A 16,641-nucleotide genomic window follows, 5' to 3' on the forward strand; every position below is an offset into this window, starting at 1 on the left:
TTTTAGTTACGGCTTATTTCTAAACGATTAAAGAAAAGCAGTGAGCTTGTGTCTTTTATTCGTAAACAGACACATGATAATATAACAGCATCATTAAAAAGGACCACAAGTTCAAAACTTATGATAAGTGCTCACATAAACATGCCTGAAATTTCATGGCGGAGTATGATCAATGCCACACATTTTTTGAAAAAAGAAAAGAAACAAAAAAAGAGAGAAAAACAATAAGGAAAACTTTGTTTCAATTATCGAACACAATCTGTGTCAATACCAAAAACGAGAACGAAAAACGCAACAAAATATCAAAAAGTAGATGGGCCCCAAGTAATATATTTTAAAAAAACAACAACATCGAACTAAGGTGCCCCAAAGCGGTTTGATTTCTCAATATAGCTTTGGACAACAACAAAAATAGCACTATTTTCAAATATGGAAATGTTTGAATCACCTGTGTCTTGTGTCTTTGTTATGTGGTGACGTGAAAAAAACCCACCTACTAAATCCCCCTGTCCCCAAAATGGGACACTAACATTTCATGCTCCAAAATTAAAATTTACTAATCTGATCGCACAAAAACGTCCAAATATGTTCATAAGACCTAAAAACAAATAGTTTGTAACCTCATTTGTGAACAAATAAAATGTGAGCATAAACGGGTTGATGAACCACATAGCTTTCGTTCGGGGAAAAAAAATTGAATGTTTATGTGCACACGTGTGTGTGTTTTGTGTGCATGGATGGTGTGTGTGTGTGTGTGTGTGTGTGTGTGTGTGTGTGTGTGTGTGACGTGGCGGTTTGTGCGCGCGTGCCTGTGTGTGGTGTGTGAGAGTGGGCTGGGTGGCCGAGTGGTAACGCACTTGCGCTCGGAAGCGAGAGGTTGCGAGTTCGACCCTGGGTCAGGGCGTTAGCAATTTTCTCCCCCTATCCTAACCTTGGTGGTGGGTTCAAGTGCTAGTCTTTCGGATGAGACGAGAAATCGAGGTCCCTTCGTGTACACTACATTGGGGTGTGCACGTTAAAGATCCCACGATTGACAAAAGGGTCTTTCCTGGCAAAATTGTATAGGCATAGATAAAAATGTCCACCAAAATACCCGTGTGACTTGGAATAAAAGGCCGTGAAAAGTAGGCTGCGATCTGCTGGCCGATGTGAATGCGTGATGTATTGTGTAAAAAAAATTCCATCTCACACGGCATTGAATATGTGCGCGATATAAATTGCATTAAAAAAAAATCCCTGCGCTTAGAACTGTACCCACGGAATACGCGCGATATACGCCTCATATTGATTGATTGATTGATTGAGAGAGAGAGAGAGAGAGAGAGAGAGAGAGAGAGAGAGAGAGAGAGAGAGAGAGAGAGAGAGAGAGAGAGAGCGCGAGAGAGCGCGAGAGAGACTCAGACTCAGACCTTTATTACAAAAGGATAAAGGCTTTAGGCAAAGCCTATTCTTCCAACCTGTCCTTTATACAACACATAAAGACAGACGCACATTACAAATATAAATTCAATCATATAAAATACAGAAATACATTGTACAGAATGCAACACAATGTGCATTTAAGGAATTACATAAGGAGAACTCAAAAAATTACAAAATTACTTTAACATAGTTATACCTTTCATTTGGGAATAAGTTGCTCCGATCAGCTACACATCCGTTAACATTAGTACAAAATGTTTAACAAAATAACAATCGAACAAGACATTTCATTCACGAATGATGTGTGAACGAGACTGTCTCTTAAACATTTTCACTGAAGTTGCATTTCTTATCTTTTGGGGTAAGGAGTTCCAGAGAAACGCTCCCGAGAAGGCTAAACTCGATTTGTAGAGGTCTATGCGAGGTATGGGAGGGATGATTTTTTGGGACCCATATCTTTTTGTGGCATGTTTGAAATGTGATTGCAAATATTTAGGACAGTCGTCATTTAGAATTTTATACATGAGAGAGAGAGAGAGAGAGAGAGAGAGAGAGAGAGAGAGAGAGAGAGAGAGAGAGAGAGAGAGAGAGAGGGAGGGAGAGGGAGGGAGAGAGAGAGGCGATTTGTCCTTGCGGGGGGTAGGCCCCTATGCAGTGCCTTGGCAATGCACTTCTACTTAATTTGGTATTTAATTTTGCCTGGCATCAGATTTTTATTATGAGCTCCACGACAAATTCAGAGTAGTTTTGTGGTCCATCTACAGAGTTATTGTTTTATTTTGGAAACATAGGACACTTTCAGACTTGTTCATGTTTCCTTGTTCTCATATCATTGTTTGACAATTCCACACGGACTAAGCGTCATTTAACCTCTTGCTTTCATATTGAAATAACCGTGGATGTGAATGTTATTACAACTTGACTTTGCTCATTTGTTTTCCAGTAACGAACGCACAGCTGTCGTGGCGATGAAGGCACATAAACTGCGCTATTTCCCAGGTAAGCTTACGACTAACCCATCGCCCTCGGTTGATGTTTATCATGGTTACCTGTTTCCTTGTTGTTGTTTGCGTGCGTATATGTGTGTGTTTTCGTAACATCTCTCTCTCTCTCTGTCTGTCTGTCTGTCTGTCTGTCTCTCTCTCTCTGTCTGTCTGTCTGTCTGTCTGTCTCTTTTTCAGTCATTGCTTTCTTTTTGTTTGATTTTGTTTTCGCTATACTCCTATGTTACTCAGGTTAACATGTAGGCCTACATTTATACAACACTCAAGCCTCTTTAGGTCTAGTACCGAATCCCTTTAGTGTAAAGCTGGCAGCAGATTTCTTTCATTTGTTGTGGAGAGAGAATTGTTATCACATTTATTCAAGTTCAAGTTTTCTAATACTTTAATCTAGCATACTATACTCTGTGCGTATTACACACTGATAGACTGCCCTCGCTGTGTTCTCTACCTGTAAAGTGCTGTTCGTTTTGCAGCCGGGATGGACTTGGCAGGGATCTGCAGAAAGCGAAAGGAGGCAGCCGCATCAGCTCGGCTACCAGCGGAGACGATGTATGAAGACTGCTCCCACTGTGTTGCAAAAGTCACGGTTTGTACGTGTGACGGCGGGAAGCAGTGCCTCAGATTAAAAGGTGTTTACAGCGGCTGTAACATCCAGCTGGACACAGACACGAACACAGCAGAAGGGGGCGGCTTATGCTGGGCTATGGGCACAGGAGCCTGCTACGTCCCCATGCTGGAAGAAGGTTACAAAGGGGGTGCAGCTCACAAACAGGCCATCCTCGGTCCCAGCACTTTCAAGCATCTCTGCAAAATCATCCTGATCGACCCCGATGTGCTCGTGTCGCGGGACAGTGCTGGAAACACACCCCTTATGCTGGCCTGCGCTGCCAATGAACAAACTCTCGGCGTCATCGGTTTTCTCTTGGAGCAATGCCCTGAGGACGTCGTCAACGCCCACAACAAGGAAGGCCTGACTGCTCTTCACTTCGCCGTGCTCAACCATCGACCTGGCATCGTGGAGCTGTTGTTGAACAACGGGGCCGACGTCGACGCTGGAGTCAGAAAAAAAGGCGGCAAGAAGTACGGCCTGACGCCTCTGCACATGTCCATGTACCTGTCGTCTGACGACTGCATGAAGCTCCTGATTGATCACGGTGCTGACGTCACAGTGGAGGTGACCAAAGCATGCCACCCGAGCCACGGCGCCAACCTTCGTCGTGAGTGCCTCTGTGGAGGGTGCTGGTCATTCGGCAAGCACGCCTTCTGGTACCTGATGCCTCCTGCGCTCATTGAGACCCACAGGTTCGTCAGTAGGGGCACGGTGTTCAATATCGCCGTGGAGCGTGGCGACACGACCAAAGCGAGCTTCCTGTTGGAACGCTTCACCATGGAAGAATCCATTGACATCAACCTAGCCGACGGGAGCGGAATGACGCCTCTAGCCAGGGCGTGTGCCATCGTCAAGACATCCACGATCAAGCTGCTTGTGAGACACGGTGCTGACGTCAACCTTGTCGCGACGCAGTACAAATCCAACCGGCATGTACCACCCTTGCACATCCTGATGATGCACCACCGCGCGCTGGCTGGTGAGTTCGTCTGCAACTGCTGTGACAAGGTTGTGTTGTGTGAGGAAAGCAGCATCAACGAGGCCTTGGACGCTCTGCTTGCCAGTGACAACGTCAACATTCACCGTGGGAACGGACGTGGCAGGACGGCTTTTCTGGAAGCTGCTGGTCGGGGTCACGACCACGCCTGTCGGGAGCTGCTCAGGATGGGAGCTGATCCTCTGGCGGGGGACTACACGGGCTGCTCGGCGATGTTCCTCGCGTGCCAGCTACAGCCTGAACAAGATCGTCTTGGCGTCTTGGCCTGCTTGCTGAGCGCAGGAGTCGGTCATATATTCGATAAGAGTGTTTCCACCGCAGGTCTGGTCTACAGGAGCAAAGATTGCACCACTCTCACCATGCTTAACAACGCTGGCGTCTTCAGGAGGAAAGATCTTCAAGTCCTGTTGCGTGAGGTCGAAAGCAGACCAGTCCCTGCTACAGAACAAGAGGCAGAAGACGAGGACCAGTATCGTACGAAGGTCAAGGACTTACTCTCTTCCCCCATGTCCTTACTGCACAGCTGTCTCCTCCACTACTCGCGCCGAGCCGGACTGAGGTCTCCAGATGAACGAGTTGAAAAGCTGAAGGAGTTGTTGGCAGATCCTAAATTGGATAGCAAAGACGAGGTGGACTCAGGCGTGTTCTCAGACAGCGAAGAGGAGAGCGATTCCCATGATAACAAGAACTTCGCTGACGTCATAGGGGATGCTGTGCACACCTTTGAAGCAGAAGATGCTTCTGGCCTCGGAAAGAAAACGACAGTGATCGATCCCCTTGGGTCCGAGGCTAATAAGTATGCGGTGTGGAACATGATGAAAGGCAAATTCAGGGAGCTCCATCTTATTAAGATGTAGATTTACCGAGTAAAGCGTGTAGAGTGGAAGTCTGGATGGGTCCGGATTCCCCTCTGAAGCCGAGACCCATTGATTTCAGACTCCCCCCTCTTTTAAGATCTAGTTTTTCAGTTTCACTGTTTACATTACCCGCATAGATTGACCTCCATTTGTAGACTTTTTTATTCAAGACCTGATATTCATAGTTTCTTTTTAATGGTTTCTTTTTTTTTTTTTTTTTTTGGGGGGGGGGGGGGGTGTGCCATGTCTGCATGAATCCGTTTGATGATACATGGCGGTTGGGACCACTGAAGGGACTTTTGATCAGTTGTGATGTGGATGTTGTGCTTTGGTCTAAGCATGGTGATAAGACCAGTCTTTCATTTTGCTATTTAAATTACTTTATATTCTGTATTGGACAGAAGAATACGGACAATGTAATGTATTATTTGTGTGTGTGTGCCATGGCTTACTTAAGTTGAAAAAGATCTCATACTACAGGGACGTAGCACCCGGTAGGGCATGTAGGGCGACCGCCCGACCACTTTTTCCGTAAAAAAGAGAGAGAGAGAGAGAGAGAGAGAGAGAGAGAGAGAGAGAGAGAGAGAGAGAGAGAGAGAGAGAGAGAGAGAGAGATCTACCAACAGAACACCCCACGTAGTATTCACGCGATGGCATAAGGTCGGTTTTTTGGGTTTTTTTGTGTGTGTGTTAGTCAACTGCTGGAATAGGATGACGTCTTATTTTGACGAGAACGTCACACGTGACGAGTTCCGTCAGGCCATAAAAGTATTGGCGCCAATTTAGTGAAAATTGCTTCTTCGTCCGTCTGCTCCCATGAGAAACAATGGAGGTAAGAAATGTTTTGTATATTCTGTGTGTGAAGCTGGGGTCAGACTGAGGGGTGAGTGATTGTGTGTCAACCGTAAGTACGCCATAACAATTGAGTAACACAGTAACTTGTGGGGTTAACAGTGTCACATGAAACAACATGTAGAGAGAGAATTGAACAATGGACACAAGTGTGCATCCTGGTTGTGATGGATCGAAAACGCGCTAAAAATATTCTGACAAATCCCTCTATTTTTCAGTCATCACTCAGGCTGCCAATGTTGATGGCTGGACGGATCAATAAATTGCTTGTTTAGAAGTAAACCAGTTTGTCAATCCTTGCTTTTTAACACACTAGACAATAATGAAGACGAAAGTCATTTGAAGTAAGTGCTCATCACATTCAACGTATCGGAATTTAGATATAAATGTAAGTCGATTGATAATCACTGAAACATTCACCAGCCCGTTGTTTGGTGGAGGATGGAAAGATGATTAGATGGAACTGAGCTCAGAAGGCACGAAATCGCATCATGTTTTCTTTCTTTTTTAGACCATTACAAGGGGACGGGAAGGGGGGGGGGGGCGGTAGTGTAAGCCCCATATTTCCTTAGCTGTCTCAGCATTTTGTCTTCCATTTTTTTCCGCCCTACCACTTTTATTAGGTGTGCTACGTCCCTGTACTATACATCTTTTACTCCATGACAATTTGAAGCAATAAACCTGTGCAGTATGTGAGACGGTTTTCTTTCAGAAAAAGTCCTTCCATTTGAATAAAACTGAAGACAACTCTTTACTTGCTTCCATGCCTGTGTGTATTTGTGTATGTTGAGTGGAGGTCTGGATGAGGAGTCGTACATTTGTCATTTTAAGAAGGATAACACTATTGGCACTGTCTCTGGCCTACAGATTAATGACAACACACACACACACACACATACACCTTTTTGTTTTTTAGCAAGTCACTAATATTTTGTACGCTCCCGACAGCCCGCTCAACTAACAGCAACAGACGGGCGAAGTGGCGCAGTGGTAAGACGTCGGCCTCCTAATCGGGAGGTCGGGAGTTCGAATCCCGGTCGCTGCCGCCTGGTGGGTTAAGAGTGGAGATTTTTCCGATCTCCCAGGTCAACTTATGTGCAGACCTGCTAGTGACTTAACCCCCTTCGTGTGTACACGCAAGCACAAGACCAAGTGCGCACGGAAAAGATCCTGTAATCCATGTCAGAGTTCGGTGGGTTATAGAAACACGAAAATACCCAGCATGCCTCCCCCGAAATCGGCGTATGCTGCCTGAATGGCGGGGTAAAAACGGTCATACACGTAAAAATCCACTCGTGCTAAAACCATGAGTGAACGTGGGAGTCTAAGCCCATGAACGACGAAGAAGACTAACAGTAACATAGGGAAGTAAATGCTCTACATGTAGACACCGATAAGTGAGCGATAAGTGGAACCAACACAAATAGAAGCATTGAAGTGAGCAAGCAGCTTTCATCCTGATAATCGGTAGTCTTTAGTTTCCATATTTGACATCACACACACACAAGCACGCACACACTTCTTCAAACAAACAAATGTTCATATGGGCAACACCACATACATTTTGATCATAACATTATACATGGGTGAAACTTTTCCGCCTCAGGGCGGAAATCCGCCAAGTGAAATTGGTCAAATAAGGAATTCCTTATTTTGAAAATCTTTAAAGAAAAAAAAAAAAAAAAATTTCGCCGGCGATCCGATCCGTATTTTCTTTAACACAGTGACCGGACATCGCTGAGTCTTTGTTTCACTGAGCGAGCGAATTATCGGACTACAGCTTGGCATTTGTTACCATTGTTTAATGTGCAAATTTGTGTGTTTGAGATACCAGGAGAGGCCTACTTTTACCCTTAAAAAGCCTGATTTTTCGTTTTCTTCGTTTTCTTCCGGGGGGCGAAAACCCCCCTGGGCCTGGGCCCCCTAGCAGGGCGTTGCCACTGCACCCCACCAGGGCCTGGGCGGCCCCTGGACCCCGGCCTCATTTTCTTTATTTTCAATTCTGAACAGTTTCACCCATGATTATATTAACAATTGTGCTTAAAAGCATGCTTCAACAATGAAACTAGGGGCACAACTATTAAGAACAACAACTAACAGTAACAACAGAGAAAGTAGCATGATAAGCCTTGGAACTCTTTGATTTTATTTTATCCACAGAACTCTCATTATTCCCTGAAAGGAAATCCAAGAAGCAAAACAGAAGCTATAAGTGAGTGCTCAAGATATGCCATATGGAAAGTGTGGGTTGCAATTAATAAAATACACAAAGGATAGTGTGAAACATAAACAACACCTCAATGTATAGATTCTTAGGAATAAATAAATATAAATAATAAAACATGTAGTGTGTAATAAATAATGTATCAAAAAAGACTCGAAGGAATACAAATTAAATACAGTAACCGTTATACAAGTACACATTTCAGAGACCTACAAGCCCAAGGGTTGCTTGTTGCAGAAAAAGGGAAGCAGTGGTAGGTAGATGTTGAAAAATATCCTTTAAGAAGACACAAAATGTGTCTTCCGAACAAGCGGGGTGTGATTAATGTAGCTGAATTCTGTAAGTTATTAAAACCCTTGTAGACAGCGGTGACACTGAATTTACTAATCAACCTACGATGATTATGGCAAAAATTACCAAAGAGTACCCAGCAATCACAGGGTGTGTGGTCAGGGTCAGAGTCACTCTCAGCAAATTCATTTATTTCACCAGCATCTTCATTATTATTCATTTGCCATTCTTCTACATTCATTATGTACACGTACTCAACAAACACAACAAAAACATGTGGGGGAAAAAATCATGTCTTGATTGACTAGTTGACGACCCTTCCCCACCCCGCCCCCCTCCCCCACACTCTTCAGAGGTTTTTCACGCTGCTCATCAAGAGTATGGGCAACATCAAAACAGTGTATTCATTTTTCATAAAAAATACACACTACATTCGTTGGCACTGAGCATCCCTTTCATATGAGGCTGTAATATTCTCATCAATGACAATCTTCACACTTCACATTTTCTACCAACATCAAGAAATGTGAGAAAAACAAAGACTCCACGAATTAATAGCTGCTTGCTTGTGTTACACAAAATACGCTTCAGAGCATTCAAGCCTCAATCACAGTGCAACCAAGAACCATGCGCAAGAAGCAATGTTTAGGTGGTTTCTGCAGCGTAACAGCAGCATGATATGGTTACTGCAGCGTAACAGCAGCAGGATATAATGTTGTTAGTCGTCTATCACAGCATCTGCAAAGGTCACGTAGTTCACAAGCATGGCAGGCAAAGGAAGCTGAGGGGCACTGCACAGGATGGTGTTGCCCAGACTGTGTCGTACACAGCAGCGTGATAAGTTCTTCAGAGTCTGGGGGGTGGTCCTGAATTCCTGCAGCCAATGCTGACAAGCAGGTTCAAAATCATTGAGGTCCTGCTCGGCCAGTAACCGGGATGGCGGATGACAGAGTCCAGAAGCTAATGCCAGCTCCAACATAATTGGGTGAAACCTAGAACAGAAAACAGATTTGTGCACCAAAGAACAAGAAAGGCAAGTTTGTTGAAAATGTAATTCTTGATGAAATGAAATATGCACTAGTACTTTTACCTACTTGTTTTGGGGCATTTGTGCATTTTTACTAGTTTAGTGAAGATAATTAGGTTCTGCTATTTCTTTAAAATAAGAATGTCTGAAAGAAGGGTTGTACTGGCAAAGAGAGGGCAAAAGTGTTGGGGGTGTGCACATGAGTGTGTGTGTGTGTGTGTGTAAAAGAGCACAAGAGGAAGAGAAAGCTAGAGAGAAGAAGAGAGGCTGTAATACATACCTAAAGCAGTCTATGTTGGTGTGTGAGTGTGTGTCACTGTGTGTGTGTGTCACTGTGTGTGTGTCACTGTGTGTGTGTGTGTCACTGTGTGTGTGTCACTGTGTATGTGTAAAAGAGGAAGAGAAAGCTAGAGAGAAGAAGAGAGGCTGTAATACATACCTAAAGCAGTCTTTGTTGGTGTGTGTGTGTGTGTGTGTGTGTGTGTGTGTGTGTGTGTGTGTGTGTGTGTGTGTCACTGTGTGTGTGTAAAAGAGGACAAGAGAAAGAGAAAGCTAGAGAGAAGAAGAGAGGCTGTAATACATACCTAAAGCAGTCTACGTTGGTCAGCTTACAAAGATTCAAGCCAGAACAGCCTCTCAGTAAAAGTAACATTGTTTTTGGAAGCACTGACCACTCAAATGTATTGTGGAGGAAAGACATCCGCCTGCAAAATCAATAAGATTACAAATGATTCAAGTCGTCAGTGGGGTTTGGGGATGGCTTTCTGAGAGCTGGAAAGACCTACCTCTTGACTAAAAGTATACATCAAAAACCTCATATTCATTTCATGCTGAAAATTTAGACTCGGCTTTACTAAACCACTGAAACCCCTATCACGTGGCCAAAGGTCATCAACATCTCAAAGTTTACTTTTACCTTCTTGTAGAGATATTGTATCATCCCCCCCCCCCCCCCACACACACACACACCACCCAAAAAAACACCCAACAACAACCACACAAAACCCCACAGCAACAACAATAACACACACAAAAACAACAACGACAAAACAAAACCAACAAGTAAACCAAGATAACAACTGTTCCATACCCAGGTGCAGTGAAGGCAAGGTTGGGTCTCTTGGTTACGTCCACACCAGACTTGAGGAAGAATTCCACAATGTCGTTCTTGCCAAGTTCCAAGGCCAGCTGCACTGCGCACTTGCCCTGCTTGTTACGCCACTTCAGGCATGCCCCAGCTGTAACCAAGCAACCACTCTTGTACCAGATTTGTTATGCATACTACCTAAAATACAACAAGAAAATTTCAATTTCATCAAAGACAAATCCTGTAGTTGAAAAAAGACTTTACTGTGAAAAAAATGCTGTCTGGTTAGATTGCCTATCAGTACGAGTGCCCAGCTACGGTAGTATTTCACAGGCTAAACAAACCAATTAACACTTTCGCGACGGGACACTGATAAATCAGTAACCGCGCTGACACGCCCATGGACGGGACGCGCATTTTTCAGTACCAGTCATACAAGGTACAAGACTCGTGATTGCTTCCCGGTTTTTGAAGATTGCAATAAATTGAGTTGTTTCCCTTGATACACGTGGTTTTCTCTTCCGGCTTGATCAAATTAGTGCAGATTTGCGTGGTGTTTTCGAACAAAAAAAATGAATCGAAGGCGAGCCTTGTCACGGGAGGAGATTCTCCGGATGTTGGATCTTGAGGATCCTGTAGATCATGATACATCGTGTCGTTTTAGCCTCAAGAAAGCGATAATAGCAGTGATATTGAGGAAGAAACAGTCCCGTTGTTGCTAGTACGAGTCGGCAAACTACACGTGGTAGGGGGTGATACTGCTAGACGAACATGTATCTCGGAATCGTGCAGGAGCTATGGGGGCGTGGCAGCACTGATAACAATGGATGGCTGGAGCCTTCAAATCCTTTTGGAATTGTTCATAGGTGTACAGTTGGTACTTTGTTGTGAAAATGTGACTTATATTCAATATGGATTACCTAGATATCATTTGGTGAGTGTTACAGTTTTGTTTCATTTGAGTCAGGATGCTGTGAGTGAATGCGTGATTTGCTTGTTTTTTTCTTTGTACTGTCTCCTTATTTCTGTGTACAATGTTAACAATATTTCAGCTAATTCATAGGTTTTACACCTTGTTTGGTTATAACATTATTTATAATACTTTCTGTTAAAAAATAACTTTTAAAAAAAGCAGTGGAAAATAAAACACACACAAACAAACGTTAAAAAACACAAATTATCCCCCTTTCACCCCCCTTTGCTAAAACAAATCGCGTGACAAACTTATAAATAGCACGACTGAACTGGGCATCCATTTTTGAATTAGTACACAAAATTTGGTGGTGATTGGACTTAATTCAAGCTTGCTAGACAGATTTCTTTACAGTTACTGATTTTTGGTAAGTTTCTTGGTGGCAAGCTTGGGCTGGCAGGACGTCAACGCCGTGGCAGTGCTAGTCGCAATAGTGTTAAAGTAATCTTAATAAAAAAATTTAAAATAACAAAACAGAAAAAAAGATAGTTAAAATTTAAATACATGTAAGTGTTGGTGAGCCTAAAAGCACAATCTCAGATACTGGCTTAAGGCCAAGAATGGGGAAGAAAAAGTGCACGGACACACTGACAAACCTTGGACAAGCATTTTGACACACTCTGTGTTTCCCATGGTTACCGCAGCCTGCAGTGGACTCACATTGTACATGTCATACTTGTCGATGTCACAACCCTGATCAATCAGGCAGTGGAGGATATTGTTCTGACCTGTACAGATAAAAAGAAAAGCTCAATTAATCATTTGTTATTCATCACTTATAAACGATGATTGCTTATTTATGTTGACAAGACAAACCAAAGATAGCTGCATTGGCCTTGTTGGAGTAAAAAATATTTGCATAAAGCCTCCCCAAAGTATTTTGGCGATAACAAGGCCAAAAACATAAGGGACAGTAGGTCAGTTACTTTTTGCTTTGATTGAATTTTTAATTTTTTGATTTTAATTTCCTCTGCGCATGTGGCTTTTTAATGGCCAAAAATCATGCCAGCTGTGTTCCCTGGATGTCGGAGCAGAGTAACTTTCCTTGTAAAGTCTGCATGAGTGAGCTGTATCATTCTTAATTATTTTTCTTTTTGAAAGGTCAACAACAACAACTTTTAGGGTTGGAAGACAAAAAAAGGGTCCGCCAGGGAATTATAAATTTGTTTTTCATTGGCCTTATTGAAGCTTATGACAAACACATGTCCCTAAACGGCCACTGACGATGTTAAAACTCAATTTCATGTCATTTCAGAAACAGCACAGCCTTAAATCAAGCGATGGGTCATCGTTTGCTTACACTTACAATTCACAAAATGACATTCCTTTTTGTTAATTCTTAATCTTTACTGAACAATGTATAAAAAATGCGATTGCATTTTGAACAGCAAAACTAACGGTCCATCAATATGACAAATTGTCTAGTGAACTATATATATCCTGTGGTGCCTGTGGTAAAAGGAAATCCTTTGAATACCAGAATTTTCCCTTAATTGCAGGTGGCCTGTTGTGACATGTATACTTGAACTAAAAGTGTCCTTTCTTAGTTGGTTTCCTTTCATCATAGAAGCCTCACATCACAGATATATATATATATCATCAAACCAGGCACATGTTTCAAAGCACATGGTAAGAAAACAGTACAGCAACTAAGTTGTGACCTGTCAGAGCAGCTTCGTACAGTGGTGTCACACCGTACTTGTTGGCAATGTCCTTGTAGCATCCCGCTTCACACAGTATCTGAAAATAAGAACAACCATTTTCCTTCAAAATTATTCCACCATGCCAAAATTAATCAGTGTGTGAGTGTGTAACGTATGTATCTGTGTATATATATATGTGCATAATACAACTTTAAAGTAAAACCTTTTTTTGTTTTTGCAAGTCTTGACTGTAACTTTGGTGATGCAAGTCCTCAAGGGCATAATGAGCGTTACAAGTGTTGGTACAGTGGAACCCCTCACAACGACCCCCCTCTCTAAGGACTACCCCGCCACAACGACCCTTTTTTTTTTAACCGATGTTTTTCCTTATATAGTTGTCACCAGTGTAGCGACCACCCCGCTCTAACGTCTAAGGACCGACCTAACAGCTTGTGTAACGACTTTGTCAGACAAAGCCAAGACTCAGTCAGCGTAACGCATCACTGACAAACCGGTTATAACCGTCCTGCGTAAGCAAAGGCACTAATTAACCGCTGAGAGGTGTGATGGTTGGGTGGGCTGAGTAAACATCACAAACCAATCATCGAGAAAACAAACTCACGTGACCAACACACACCGTTCAATTCAGTCAGAATAGACAGTCTTTGGACAGAAGAGCAGTGGAGATCGACATGACGTCTACAAAGAAAAAAAAATATTTAACTCTCGAAAGTGAATGTTGTGAACAGACACAGAAAGGGAGAAACTGCCATCGCAATTGCAAAAAGTCTTGATGTTGGAAAATCGCAAATTCAAAGAATTATCCAACTCCAAGAAAACATTCTGAAAAAGGTGGGGAAGTGGTGACAAGGCAGTGAACGCACTCACCATGCACTGACATCATACGAAAGCAGCCACTCAAACACAGCACAGAGGCAGGTGTGCAGATGCTTTGTGAGAATAAGCGTTGAAAACCAGTTTGAATAAAAAACCAGCAGATAGAGCCGCATGTCATAATCATTCTTCTTGTCTGGCTTTATTGACTGCATGCCGATCTTGTGGCAGTGACTTTTCACTCTTCAGTCGGACTGTACACAAACCGTGCCGCTCTCACTCTCCCTCACTGACTTCCCTAAGCCCTGACAACTGATCCTTGGAAATTGTTTGGAAGAGTACACCTCTCTATTTCTCTCCAATGCTCTTCCTGCTGACTTCAGTGACACCGGACACCCCACTGAGTTTAGCCAGCTACCCCCCCCCCCCCCCCCCTCTCTCTCTGTCTCTCTCCCCCCAGCCATGTACTGTTTGGTGCTATGGCCAGAGAGGTGTCACCGGCTAATTGAGGCCAGCTGCACTGTTCACTCAGAGCAAAACTAGTTGACTGTGTCTAACTTTTGACAAAGCAACACAACTGAAGGGTTCACAGATTAGGTAACCGACTCACTGGTCAAGGCTGCAGGGAAACAAGAGTATCTTGTCAATGAAAGAGGTTACACACAGATACGCGATGCTGAGAACGGTGGCCGATTTTTTCACTCTCTTTCTCGGAGGGCCTTCATCATTGCAGGGACTGCTGTAAAGAAATGCTTGCTCAGAAACTAACTCTTTTTGCATTGAAACATGCACCAGAACTGGTGGACACCATCGACAATGTCAAACATGACATCGAAGCAGTTTGCTTGAGGAAACGGTCGTCAGCAACTCAAACTTCTCTGTTTTCTTTTTTTAAGAAAATCTGAGGTGACTTTCTTTGTGGCCCCGCCCCCTCCCTCTGTAAGGACCCCCCTCCATAAGGACCGATTTTTGTCAACATTTTCAAGGTCGCTAGAGAGGGGTTCCACTGTATGTATTTGTATATATATATATCACTGTATATGATCTGTGATTTTGCCACAAAATGTTCACCTGCACAATTTCTTGAAAGCCTCTGCGAGCAGCAAGAAACAGAGGGGCGTGGTCTTGACTGCCAATGTTGACATCGCATCCAGCGTCAATCAACTGTCGCACCATCCCACAGTTGTCTCCCTTGACCGCAGCATAGAGCGGCGTTATGCCAACATTGTCTGTCAACTGCACGTCAGCCCCCCAGCCCAACAGCACCTCCAAAACACTTCTTTGACTTGATTCCACCGCCACCAAGAGTGCCGTCTGCTTGTTGAAGTGACATCTGAAGTTGACGTCAGCCCCTGCCTCCAGCAAAGTTCTACAGACATCGGTGTGGCCGTGACGAGCCGCACAAACGAGTGGTGTCTCACCCCTATCGTTGACGCTATCTACAGTTGTTCGCCACTGGTACTGAGGTGTTGGCTCTTGTGATGCCTGTCAGAAAAAGCAACAAAAGTAAAAGGGATGCAAGTCATCTTTTTCTTGCTGTTCTTATTTTAAAAGTGATAGATGCTTACATTTGACATCAAATAAAGGGCTGTAAACTTTAAAGGTTTAATAGATAGGTGATGTTTTAATCATTAAAAATAATACATAAAAGAATGAAGTATGCACAGGATTTGTACAGAATAATATTTCTGAAATGAGGTCTACTTGACCAACACTCCCAACAGGAAAATGTACTGTTCAAACCTCACAAATACCTGCATACTTCTGTTTCGTTGATCACACAAGTACACACTCATATTGACGTGTAAAAAAACACAATCACACACACACACTGTAATATATATATTCAAAATGACAGCTAATGCTGTAACCTTACACTGATGCAAACCTTCTTGATGCAGTGAAGCAGGAAAGAAACGATCTCTTGCTTCCCCAGATGGGCAGCTAGAGTCAAAGGTGTCCAGTAGCCATCACACATGCCAGAAATGTCTGCATCCTTCTCTTCCACCAGTCTTCGGACTTTATCAAGTCCTTCATTATTCTTAATAGCCCGACTTAGTTCCTGTTCAGGTGTAAATGGTGTTATCTGTTGTCGTTTCAGACGTCGGCCAGTGTTCAAGCCTTGATCATGATGCATAATATTGTAGTTGTGTTGAAGAACATACGGAAAAGACGGCTCTTCAGCAAAGAAGAACAATTCCTGAGATTTCCTTTCACTTGTTGGACTTCATTGTGATTTAGGATCTAGAAAATCTCATTCATGCCATCCCTCCATGAATACTGCACTTTATATACCCAATACTTCAGAAATAAACATTGTTACTCTTGTTGCAGAAGACGCTTTTGATATTTCAAGGGAGGTCATTCTCATTGCTCAAAGAAAACTCCTGCATTATTTAACCCCCTTTGACGGAAGAATGGGTAAACTTTTGCAAAAATGCAGATCCTTCGTCTCCCTTCATGTTTTACTCCCACCATGAGCCCCTAGCTTCAAACAAACCATCAGGGAAAAACTTGAGACAAACTAAACAAAAGAACAAATACAAAACAATACAGAACTTTGGGAAACTTCCACAGTTGTGCCCCCTGTATACTTCTGATGCAGAACTGCACAAAAATTCAGCAGTACACATATCTTTCATTTGCTTTATTTTTGAATTTTAATTAACAAAATCATGCAGGACAATTTTCCTTTTGTTACTGTAAAAATAACGCCCTGTTTGAAGTATGTTTACAGGTGTGACATCACGGATGAATCATATCCACATGCATTACGGCAGAGTCAGTCTGCGCATGGGCAGTAGCATTATAATACGGGGC

The 16,641-nt window shown here is 43.1% G+C and overlaps 2 protein-coding genes across 3 annotated transcripts; one reads left to right on the forward strand and one right to left on the reverse strand.

Annotated features, from left to right (window-relative positions):
* The first annotated feature begins 2,137 nt into the window (after positions 1-2,137).
* Positions 2,138-5,117, forward strand: LOC138961990 (uncharacterized). The gene is made up of 2 exons (XM_070333713.1): positions 2,138-2,421; positions 2,900-5,117. The coding sequence occupies exons 1-2, from the start codon at positions 2,328-2,330 to the stop codon at positions 4,888-4,890; spliced, it is 2,085 nt and encodes a 694-aa protein (XP_070189814.1). The 5' UTR covers positions 2,138-2,327; the 3' UTR covers positions 4,891-5,117.
* Positions 5,118-7,865: 2,748 nt separating this feature from the next.
* On the reverse strand, positions 7,866-16,384 carry LOC138964848 (ankyrin repeat domain-containing protein 50-like). Of its 2 annotated transcripts, none has more exons than XM_070336904.1 (7): positions 15,698-16,384; positions 14,893-15,306; positions 13,006-13,084; positions 11,941-12,072; positions 10,375-10,522; positions 9,869-9,988; positions 7,866-9,249 (listed from the first exon to the last, which is right to left on the reverse strand). In XM_070336904.1, the coding sequence occupies exons 1-7, from the start codon at positions 15,956-15,958 to the stop codon at positions 8,976-8,978; spliced, it is 1,428 nt and encodes a 475-aa protein (XP_070193005.1). In that variant the 5' UTR covers positions 15,959-16,384; the 3' UTR covers positions 7,866-8,975. The 2 variants fall into 2 exon arrangements, with proteins under 2 accessions (XP_070193005.1, XP_070193014.1); XM_070336913.1 differs by having other exon boundaries at positions 15,710-16,364.
* Positions 16,385-16,641: the final 257 nt, after the last annotated feature.

This window comes from Littorina saxatilis, linkage group LG1, assembly GCF_037325665.1.
Source record: "Littorina saxatilis isolate snail1 linkage group LG1, US_GU_Lsax_2.0, whole genome shotgun sequence".
NCBI lineage: Eukaryota > Metazoa > Mollusca > Gastropoda > Littorinimorpha > Littorinidae > Littorina > Littorina saxatilis.